Source organism: Benincasa hispida, chromosome 9 (genome assembly GCF_027475165.1).
Source record: "Benincasa hispida cultivar pf3 chromosome 9, pf3_genome.v1.1, whole genome shotgun sequence".
Classification (NCBI taxonomy): Eukaryota; Viridiplantae; Streptophyta; class Magnoliopsida; order Cucurbitales; family Cucurbitaceae; genus Benincasa; species Benincasa hispida.
The window spans coordinates 5364377-5376417 of record NC_143486.1 but is presented as its reverse complement, the minus strand read 5'-3'; the positions used below and the strand labels follow the sequence as shown (position 1 = coordinate 5376417).

At 33.9% G+C, this 12041-nt stretch overlaps 1 protein-coding gene across 2 annotated transcripts; it reads left to right on the top strand.

Annotated features, from left to right (window-relative positions):
- Nucleotides 1-1421: 1421 nt before the first annotated feature.
- On the top strand, nt 1422-11097 carry LOC120086287 (Cation efflux family protein). Of its 2 annotated transcripts, none has more exons than XM_039042847.2 (13): nt 1422-2079; nt 2218-2272; nt 3018-3069; nt 3174-3229; nt 3705-3819; nt 3955-4012; nt 4118-4236; nt 4836-4955; nt 7586-7687; nt 7775-7847; nt 8378-8445; nt 8832-8892; nt 8969-11097. In XM_039042847.2, the coding sequence occupies exons 1-13, from the start codon at nt 1773-1775 to the stop codon at nt 9091-9093; spliced, it is 1311 nt and encodes a 436-aa protein (XP_038898775.1). In that variant the 5' UTR covers nt 1422-1772; the 3' UTR covers nt 9094-11097. The 2 variants fall into 2 exon arrangements, with proteins under 2 accessions (XP_038898775.1, XP_038898774.1); XM_039042846.2 differs by having other exon boundaries at nt 2937-3069.
- Nucleotides 11098-12041: the final 944 nt, after the last annotated feature.

The following is a 12041-nucleotide window of genomic DNA, read 5'->3' as shown; positions in this document are numbered from 1 at the left end:
TGGTGGAGGGCACATGTATATGTAGTGTCCAATAGAAACCAGCAGCTCTGTAACGATCAATTGGTGCCACAATTCAAAGTAAGAAACTGCTGTGATGTGAAACAGATATGCAGACGATTACAAATGGATTGTTCAGTACAAACCAGAGGGATTTTCCTTTTCTTGTCAATTAAAAAAAATCCCAATTTTCTTTTTTATTTTCATGTGGAGAAACTCAAAGGTCCCCAAAATGAATTTAGCTCAACGTAATTGGCTAATCTTTCGTTTTAGAGGTCGGAGGTTCAATTTTCCACCTCCACCCTGTAGTTGTTGTATTAAGAAAACATCTCAAGGTCCTGACCTACCCTTTTCCTTTGAGCTTCTCTTGACTTGGGTTTGGGGTCTGCTGGCTGTGCATCACCTCCATTCACTTTCTTTTTCTACATTTAATTATAATAAAATTTCTAACTTGGTGCTCTTATTGTTGGAATCAAAATTGATGTGGGTTTATTACTTCTTGTTTTTAATTTTAGGATAAATTACAACAATTCTTTAAAGTAGTTTGTAATTATAACCACAAACTTTTAATTTTAAAAATTGATCCCTTAAATTTATATAACTGTTAAAATTGAACCCACAAATTTGTAGAAACTATAATAATAGTAGCAATTATATAAGTTTGAGAGTTTAATTTCTATCAATTGGGAGTTCAATTTTTACTTCTATTATAAGTTTGAGTGTCAAATTTTAACATTTTTATAAGTCCGAAAGCAACTGAAAGTTGGAGGATATTGCAACTACGATCGTACTTTAGGGGTAGTTTTCACAATTTGCCTATAATGTAACGTTTGAAAAAAAAATAGTTTTTAATTTTTAGTTTTTTAAGTTTCAATTTGATTTATATGATTAATTAAGATTTAGTTTGAGATTGTTGTAGCTATTAAAATAATTGATGTAACTATTTCTTTTAAAAATCATCAAATATATCTTTAATCATTAGAAATCATCCAAAATTGATCGTTAAAAACATGTTTGAGTGAGTGATTGTGGAAGAAAGGAAGAATCATGTAAAGGGGAGGGAAGGGAGAATTAACACAAAAAATAATATTGTATTATTAAATTTTTTCCATTCATCCCCGTACACTTAATCATTCAACAATCAATTCATTTACATCAAGTAGACATCAATTTCAAACTTGCAAAATTGTATTTTATGACGTGTTTTAGTAAAATTAAATGGACAATGACTAGGGACAACTTATATTGCACTTAAAAAGCAATTTATTTTTTTTAAAAAAAATATATATATTTATGATATGACACATTTTTATTCGCCAACTATATGTAAGCAAGTTTTTTTCTTTTTTTTCCGATTCAAATTGCCAGCGAAGATATGATGTAATAATTCTTTATTTACTTAGTTATGTTTGAAAAAGGAAAAAGGAAGACTGAAATTATACTATCAAATAATTACATTACACACAGCCTTTTCTTTTGTACAAAGACAAGCAATACACATAGACATAGCTCATCACCATGGTATTTTACCGGTTTATTTCGTAGCAATTGCTGCGAATTATGTAAATTTTAGGCCCTCGATTTCGTCACTGAACTCTTCTGGTTCGTCGCTGTTTTTCAAATCCCCCGCCGGCGCGGGCCATCTTCTCTGCGTGTTCGATTGAATGCGAGAACATGATTTGGTAATTGGTATGTTGTAATGGAATCGTGAGATTGCTGCTGTGATAATAAAGAATCAGGACATAGCGAAAAGCAACCCTTGCACAATCGTTTTGATGCGAACATCCTACTTCTTGCAACGTCTTGGTCTCCACCACTCTCACCGTTCTTCTTCCTTCTCATTCCGTTTTCTCTGCACTTCCTCGCCGCCTTCTTTATTTGACTCCAAAACACCACAGCATCATCAGCAGCAACAACCAGAATGTGATGGTCACCGCATTCCTCTTATCGGAACCCACTTTCAGTCGCGGAGGCTTTCGTCTCTTTCCAGTTGTTCGAGACGCTCCGTTTTGTTAGGCTTGATTTCATTGGACTCCAATCGCGCTCGTCCTCTTCTTAACCATCATTACGCTTTCCATCGCGGTATGTTCTTTTTGGAATTCGCATTTCTCTTTTGGTTTTAAGCTCTTTATTCTTTTTGCTCGGAACGGAGATATATTTATTCTTGTGCTCACTTAATTATTTTTTCCTTTTTTAAAACTGGGTTTGTAACTTTTGCAGGTTTCTTCACTAGAGCTAAGCCTGTGCAGAGAATTGAATTCAATGATTATCATAGGTAGTGGATCTTTTTCTTGCACAGTTCCCTTGAACGTCATGTAGTTATTTAATTATGAAATACATATACATTAAGACGCTTCTCTCTTCATAGTTTTGTTATAACTAATGTAAAGGCGAGCAGTTGCTGTTATATCATTTCACTTCCGTGCTCGGCCTGATGGTGTCTTATTCAGTTTTGAAGTTTTGAGCTAGTGTGCAATTGTATATACGCCAAAAAGTTCGACTGGTTTGGTTAGGGAAATGTAATATGTTCAATTTGTTCTTTAAGACTCAGCATCTTTACACTCAAACACTAAATCAGGCAGCTAAGATTCATTATATTTCAACATATGAAATCTTAATTTGGAATGAGCTGGTAATACTGCAGAAATTTCCATTTAAGTTGTTAAATTAGGATGAATATAATCTTTTCAGTTTATTTTTCAAAATATATGATCTTATAGGTAGCACTGCACGTAAATATGTGTACTTTTGGTGAAAACAATCCTCAAGAAGAGATATAGAATAGAAGGCACGTGAAAAAGGAAATTAACTTATAATTACTCAGGAATGGGGATTATCTTCACTGTCACTATGCTTTCTTCACTTATCCCATAGTGGAAATTATTTTCTCCTCATTGACTTATTGTGTTCATTTGGCCTATATAATATTTTTATCCTAGTCAACGAGCAGTTACCACTGCTTTATGGTGCAATTTCCTTGTTTTCTCTCTGAAATTTGGGGTTTGGTTTGCCACATCAAGTCATGTCATGTTGGCAGAAGTTGTGCACTCTGTTGCCGATTTTGCAAATCAGGTATCTTAACCATTTATCTAGCAAAATATATCTCTCTATATCTAATTTAAACTTGAGTTGTTAATCACTGAACGCAGAGGAACTAATTAATTTTAACATTGTAGGCACTTCTTGCTTATGGTCTGAGTAGCTCAAGGCGTGCCCCTGATGCTCTCCATCCGTGAGTTTATAAATATTTCCAGCTGTTTAGTTTTATCCTGTTTGTAGTACATACTTTCCAACTTAAACAGCAATATTGCTTTTTACTTTATATAAGATTTTTTTTTAAAAAATTAAATTTATCGAAGTCTTCTACTGGCTCACATACCTTGAGAGTATTTTTTTTTTCCACCTCTCTCAAAGACGATCTTGGCTCCATGCTGTTATGATTTGCTGCAAGCTTATTTTAATAACCAAATCGAGTGGTTTTCATGCTGTCATGCAGAAAAAGTATGGTGTATTACAATTATATTTTCAAATTTCAGTTTACTTAGTCCTTTTAATTAATTAATTAATATTTTTTTAAAGAAGGATGCAGCTAGTTTTTTTTACTAGGAGTAACTCCCCTGATAGTTTGGGGCTGTTAGTTTTTGTGTTTTCGTATGATCACAAATCAAATTAATGGAAACATCTGAGATATCTTCGTCATTGAACAGTTATGGATACTCTAAGGAAAGGTTTGTTTGGTCATTGATATCTGCTGTTGGGATCTTTTGTCTTGGTTCTGGTGCTACCATTGTTAATGGAATTCAAAATTTGTGGACTTCACAGGTAACTGGTCAATTGAAATTTGAATCTCGCTTCAAATGTTGCTACTCTCAAATTTTCTCTTTTCCTATTTGATACTTGGCTCTTTTGTTGTTAGTAGCAACTCTGGATGTTACCTTTTAATTTTCTTTGCTTCAGCCTCCTGCCAATATACATTATGCAGCCTTAGTGATTGGTGGTTCGCTTATTATTGAAGGTCTTATTTTATCCTTCTTTAAAATGAAAGTCCACAACTTTCCCTTAATATATAATTGGATATGATCTAATTTGATTTTACTCAACAATAGTTTTATCTGCTTAGGTGCTTCCCTGGTTGTTGCCATACAAGCTGTCAAGAAAGGTGCTGCCGCAGAGGGAATGAAACTGAGAGACTATGTGTGGCGTGGTCATGATCCCACATCTGTAGCAGTTATGACAGAGGTAGTGACTATTACATACTGAGGATTGATGAACACTGTCCCTAAATGTTAGACTACTCATGTGGTAAAAATTCTTAAGGTTATTAAATCAATGAAGTACGATATGTCAGAAGTATCTAAGCTTGTTTGACATGAGCGAGCGTGCATTTACATAATTGATTTAATATTCATTTTCCATCATTTCAGCACTACTAGTTCTGGTTTGGTGATTGATATAACTTTCTAGATGCTAAATTTAACATTTCCTGCTGAAAAGTTGTAGGGTCAAAGGTTTAGAATTGCATCCATTATGATCGATTATTTTCTGACCTTTTAGTCTATTGGTTGTTTAAGATAGTTTTTAAGTCGGTGGAATTTCTTAACTTCTAATGTTTTTCAATGAAGTAGATTAATTCACGGAACTACAGTGCTGTATTATATGATACCGAATATATCAATGTTAAAGATTCTTTTCTCTAAGTTTGTGGGTTCCCGTTTTTGTTCGGCGGTTATTTCTTGTATGCTATTGTACATTCTTTTATTTTTCTCCATCAAAGCGTGGTTTCTTATAAAGAAAAAGATGATAAACATTCTGTTGATCCAGTTTTCTAAAATGTTCAGGATGGTGCTGCGGTCACTGGTCTTATCATTGCTGCTGCATCTCTTGTTGCAGTAAATACCACTGGGAATGCAATTTATGATCCCATTGGTTCCATTGTAGTCGGTAACTTACTTGGCATGGTATGTCTCTTGCCTGCAACTATATGCAAATAAATTTTTTTTCTCCTCAATTTTTTTTTATTGAAAGTGACATTTCATAGTGATTATTTATATTCAAAATATGCTGGCATCCTGCCTAGATTACAAAGTGCTCCTTGAATTTCCCTTTGGGATTTGGAGGCTTGTTTGTCAGGTGTTATCAATTAAATTTAGAAAAAATATCAGTAATTAAAACCCTAAATAATAATTATACCAATTTAAACCATGAACTTTTGTAAATGTATCAATTTACACCGTCTTTCAAATTTTAGTCGAAAAATATCATGTGGAACTTGTACTTGTTTCAAGTAAACTTCTAAATTTTCACACGTGAATCAATTTAAACCATCTATTAAGATTGCCTTTGAAAAAAATCGCCGACGTATCAATTCTTACACGTGTTTAGATTTCTTCAGATATTGGATTAACAAAATAGGCAATTGGAATTGATGCATGGAAACTTTTTAAAGGAAAACCTATTTTTTTTTAATGAGAACAACTTTCATTGAGAAAAAATGAAAGAATACACAGGCATACAAAAAAAACAAGCCCACAAAAAAGGAGAATTCCTCTATAAGAAGGGACTCCAGCTATACAAGATCAAGCTCATAGGATAATTATAAAGTAGAAATTGAAGCCTGATGAGAAACGTGAAAACGAATAAGAGACCACGAATCTCTAGTATCCCTCTCAACTCCCTTAAACACCCTTCTATTCCTCTCATCCCACAACACCCAAATAATAGCACAAACACTAGCCAACTAGAAAAAACGGCCTCTCTCCCTAGACGGCGGATTGAGGATGGTTTCCTTGATCATATCTCTAATGTCTCATCGACGAGCACACATCATACCAAACGTTTGGAAAAAAGAATCCCAGACAAAGCTTGCAAACTCGCAATGCCAAAGAATATGGTCCAAGTCTTCCTTCGCCTTCTTGCAAAGAATGCAACAAAAATGGCCAACCAACGACGACATCTTCCTAACAAGCCCATCCAGCATACTAATACGGCCATGGAGAACCTGCCAGGTAAAGAACCTCACTTTTCTAGGAATCTTAATCCTCCACAACGACGAGAAGACAGACTCACCCACAGGAGCAGGGTTAACCAAATAGTGAAAAAAGGATTTACACGAGAACCCTACCAAGGAATTAAGGCTCCAGACTCTCACGTCTCTCCTCCCAAGGCAAAAGTGTTGACTCTCAAGAATAGAAAGGAGGGCAACCACATCTATCGTTTCTCTATCGGATAGAGCACGACGAAACCCCAAGGAGAAAGAGCCCGCTCCCTGTCCAAACGAGAAAATCTGTCACAAAATGATTTTTAGGAGAAGACAAATGATACAACCGGGGAAAGAACCACAAAGAGGTCTCTCTCCCCCACCCTGTGATCTTCTCAGAAATATGTCTCTCTCTCCTCCCCCACCACACAACGGACCCAAGGAACAAAAGCAGGGAGCTATTTCGCAATATCTTTCCAAAGATTCCAGTAAGTGTCATTAATCCCTTTAGCTAGCCATTCGAAAGGATGGTGCCATGTTTACTAGCAATAACCCTAGGCCACAGGGAATTGGGCTAAGAGAAAAAGCGCCACAATCATTTGGCTAAAAGGGCTTTGTTTCGAGTCCTAAGGTTCCTAATTGAGACTCCAAATTGATCAACTTATGAAAGTTTAGGGGTAATTGATAAAATCACAAGTCTCACTCAATGTTTATCCAAATGGAATGTAATAGGGAGAATAAATTGATACACTTACGAAAGTTCAGGATTTAAATTGATACAATTATTAGTTCATGGCTTTAATCGATACAACCCTTGAAGTTTAGTGGTATAAGTTGATTCTTTCCCTTGAATTTATTTGAAAAGAAGACTTATTGATTATCTTCTGTTTCGATGTGTTCTTTTAGTTTGTTTATGTGACTAAACTAAACATATAGGCTAGCTTAATTTTGTTAAATAAATGTATAGCCTCAAATTTTAGTCACGGAAAATTTGAAACATGGACTTATTTATTTGGTAAAAGTAAATTCAATACCTTCGTATGTACTAGGTCTTCCTTAGGATGTTTGCACCTGCATACTCTCACATAGTTGTGCTTATATGATCTTTACTATCATACTAAAAGTATCTAAGGTTTCCTTCCAAAAATTTTATTCCGTGGCAGATATATGATTGATTGTGAAGTCTCATAAAAAAAATATGATTGATCGTGAAAAGAAAGCTTTTGTTGAAAATAATGAAAAGAAATGCAATACAAAAAACTGACCTCTCAAAAGGAGTCCAGCCCTAGCTGGCTTTTGCTTTGAATACCCACCAGCTAACTCTTGGAATCATAAGAATAGCCACAACCAAACTCTCTTATAACATGTTCCATAATACATATCAGTGATAGTGAAGTGGCGGCAGAGACAGATTTTAGAACAAAGCCAGGCCACTAATGGAGTGGCAAAGGAGATGTATTATACTGTAGATTAATAACCGTTGGAATACCATTGTTTTCTCTGTAGTTTACAATGTCAACAAGCACAAGAATATTGAAAAAGGGCCGAGCTAAAAGCTACATGAATAATAAACAATATAGTAGTCTAAGAGTTATTAAATTTTATTTACAGGTGGCCATATTCCTCATCCAACGTAATCGGCATGCTTTGATCGGTAGAGCAATGGATGAAAATGATATGCAGAAAGTTCTCCAATTCTTAAAGAATGATCCAGTATAATTATGCTTGATAAATCTCTCTTTGGATCTTTGCTGTAATTTTATTTTTCGTGAGTTCAAATTTTAAAGTCTTCTTATCTAGGTTGTTGATGCTTTATATGATTGCAAAAGCGAGGTAATTGGACCAGGATTTTATAGATTCAAGGCAGAAATAGGTGGGGTTTTTTTTTTTTTACTTATATTTTTTCCCTCCAATTTTTTCTTCAATACTCCAACAATGTTGCATAGATTCTCTAATGCTTAGGTTTTTTCATAAATTTTAGTCAACTTAAAAGATGAATCAAGTGTCGGCCACTTTCATCAAATATGTTATGCCTATGAATTGCCTTGTTTCTGTATATTTTATGCCTCATATGGTTTGTGGCTCTTGACATCGTACATCAGCTGTAAATTGTTTCAACTTCTATAGATGCCCATCATGTCGTTTTGTTATCAGTTATCACTTATGTTGTTCAAAGATCAGAATTTACGGACAATAATTTGTTACAAATGACAAAAGCTGTTTTGTTGTATTCTAGTCGTGGGATGAAGTAGATTGATTTTAACTAAAGTTTAATCGACTGTATATTTTTCAACATGCTGAAACCTTGCAGTGTCAGTTTTATCTCCAACGATTCTATTTCAACTAGTTTATGAAATTATGTATCATCAATATATTTTGATTTTAGCTGGCTATATGAAGCAGATTTCAATGGAGTCACAGTGGTGCAAAATTATCTAAGTAGGACTGGACGTGAAGAGTGGGCTAGAGAGGTTGATACTCTCTCTTTATCTTCAGCATGCTCACTAGTGTTTGTTTTTGTTTGATTTAATTTTTTAAACTCAATCATAGGTAAGCCACTGCTATATGATTTCTGGATGTGATCTCTTGTCCAAGAAAATATACATCGGATTCTGCTTAATCATGTTGCATTATTCTTCAGCCATATTTCTTTAATGTTACTAGAAAATCATTTCTGTGAACTGATTACTCAATCTGGCAATTAGAATGCCTGTCAATGTTTGGACAAGTTTTCCTTGTAAAGAGAAAAGTGATTTTGAAATCGCCATCACGTTATCCATTTTAATTGTTCTTCACTCTGTAAGCATTCATGGTCAATGGTAGTTTGCTATGTCTGAACTACATCCACATCATACAGTTTCGTCAAGCTGCAAAGAGCGAGGATGATTCAACTTTGCTCAAAATGATGTCGAACTACGGTATGCATGAAATGAACCTTCAATATTTAATAAAATTGGGATCTTGACATGTTTCTATCACAAATTCTTGTTGCAGGTGAAGAAGTGGTTACTGCTTTAGGAAGTGAAGTTGATAGGCTAGAGAAAGAGATCCAGGCGCTCGTTCCTGGCATTCGGCATGTCGATATTGAGGCTCATAATCCTACTGGGCCATCCCCATGAGTCACAGGGAAGTCTTTCTTTTTCCCATTAATATTATTACGATTTGTCAAGGCTCTTAATCGATCCTGAGTGAAGGCTTGGCTTGCCAATGAGATTTTCATGGGTTAGTCAATGAGTTTCCACGGGACTACTGAAGTTCATACCCTTTCCTGTAAGAAACTCGGTAATAATGCACTTTTAGTCCAGGAGGTTGATGTGCACTAACTCTTGTTATTTTCAGCTTATTCAAAGTTCAGAGTATTTCCCTTACATTAAAAAAATGTTCATTGTTGAACTTTTAACACTCATTACAAATGTTTCTAAAGAACTATTGCAGAGGTTTTTTTCTTCTTTCCTTTTTTTTTTCCCTTAGGAGGTGATTGCATATTTAAAGGTCAACTCGTAAAATTGTTGACCCCCGAATACAATTCAATATTATGGAAATTAGAATTGAAAAAAATGGAAACACGTATTGTTACGATCCCAAATATTTCATTTAATTTCTCTTTTTTATTTAGTTCCTAAATTTTTGGAGTTTTAGATATCAATGAATATTTATCAATTTTGACTAAGTCAATTAGTAGTTTGTTATTAACTATGTTAGTGGTTAGTGTTTTCCTTAGTTATAGGGATTGTTTGGTAGTGAGGTGTTTTAAGGTAGGTTTGGATTGACTATAGAAATATTTTTCAGAAAAGTAGATTAATCTTTTGGTAAAAGCTGTTAAAATTATACTTAAAACCAAACACCTTAGCTGGATTGGGGGAAATACAAGAGGGAGATGGAGAAGAGTGTACGACGTGAGTGGGATTCCTTGAAAATCCTAGATCTGTTTAAACTAGTCAATTATCCATTTTATTATCAAATTTTCTTCTATTTCTTTTTTATCTCGTATTTCGAAATTGGGTTCATGATACTTATTTTATCTAAATTATCTTTCGGAACAATGAGTATTTTCTATAATTAGAGTGATAAAAGTCTATTGCAATTATTTATCCTTAATAAAGAGTGACATTTTATTTTCTTTCTAAATAAATTGGTATATTCTTCTTTATTTGAAAATAATGATTTAGTAAAAAAATAATTTTTTTAATCAAGTAGTAGAGATATATATTGGTGTGAGTGCACCTAGGTAATATGCTTTTTATCTTTCTATCCACAAAGAAAAAATAATTTTTTTTAATCTTTTTTAAAAAATTATTATGCGGCAGCTTTTAATTGGGTGGGGAAGGAACTGCACCTAAGTTTTCCCATACATAAATGAGTGCTTGATTCGGAAATAGAAGGGAAGAATCAAGAAGAGATTAGAGGGAGAGAGAAATCTAAAAAAGATAGAAAACTAAAACGCAGCTTCCTTAAAAAGTTATAAAATAAATTTACAATAATAATATTTGTTATTAAATACACGCAAATCCTACGGTGCCGTCTCATTCTAGGGAAGTAAACTTCAAGGAAGCTCTTCAAAAAGTCGTCAAGAAAATTCCAGGAAGTTTCGTGCAAATTAGAATTAACACCCAAATTGTAAGTCAAGAGTTAGTATATAACGACTGCGATTGCAATTGGAAAGGTGAGGGCCAAGAAGAAAAGGGGGAAGAGAGTTTTTATGAAACATGGGGTTGGCTCCAATATTCGAAATCAAAGAGAAGGTAATTGGAAAGAAAGGGATTAAAGCAGCGTGTCCATATTGTGGCGGCCCAGTCGTTGCTTGGGATATGGATGTCCGTTGCTCCTTCTGCTTCTTCCTTCTTTCTCATAAAAAACAAACCCAACTCTACTGTGCTCTCTGCTCCACACGACTCGTTTATTCCTCCAAAAAACCCAACTCTAATTCTACTTGAATTCTCTCTCTTCATTTTACTTTCTGTATTCGTTATATCCTATCTTTCCTATGTTTGTTTATTTTTTGGTACAACTAATTGAATTCGAGGATTTAAACCTCTTATTTTGAGAAGAGGAATACATGTAAAAATTTTGTTCATCCGTCTCCGCTTCATAGACGGTACGTTAATGCAATATTTTTATTTTTAGTTCTGTATGTGAATTTAAGTCATGTTTACACATTCTCAATCAAGAATGGGTATAATCATAATAAGATTTGATAGATTAATCGTAATATATCACCACAATTACAAACATAATTAGATTATTTTTTATCAGGTTTACTTAAAATTTTAAATCTGTCACATTTACTATTACCTTACACCAATTTTGCTAGTAGATCTTATTTCAAGATCGTGAACCTGACTTTAAGTTTCAATTCTTGAGGTAAGTGGATCAATGCTTTCATTTTTAAAAACCATGGCCTTAATTAAAAATTTAAGAAAAATCATGATAAAACCGTCGGGGTGTGCTATCTGTGTTTTTGTTTCTGTTTTAGATATCCTTCTCAAAGTCCACGACCAATTAAACATCTTTTTAAAAAATTGAAAATGATAAATGTAAAAAGTAGTCCAGATATCTAATGGATCAACAGATTTATCTAATATCAGATACTAGAAGTTCAATGACTAATGAACCCTTTTGAGGTCCAAGAAAATTTTTTATTTTGAGAGAGCATATTAACCAAACTATCTTCCCAACAAAAACTGTCACAATCACAAACATCAGAATTCTCACTGTATCATATTAAGTTCCTCGCGGTAGAATATGGTCCAATGACTCATAGTTTGAACGTTCAGAGACTAATCAATCGACGATAACATAGAAACTCATTGCAAAAACAAGTACTTTTAGTACTGAAAGTGTGATTTTAAACACTTTGAAACTAGTCCAAATAAGCCCTGAAGTTATAAATTAACAAAACTTTCTAAAAATATTCACTTTGTCAAGACTTCAAAACGCACTCAACTCAATGTTTTGATATCCAAACCAAAATATGAAAATGATTTGAAATCCTTCAAATAGAGCTCAGGGCTGGATCAATAAAGCAACCCCTCATTAATGATGTCATTCAGGTAAAAAAATAATAATA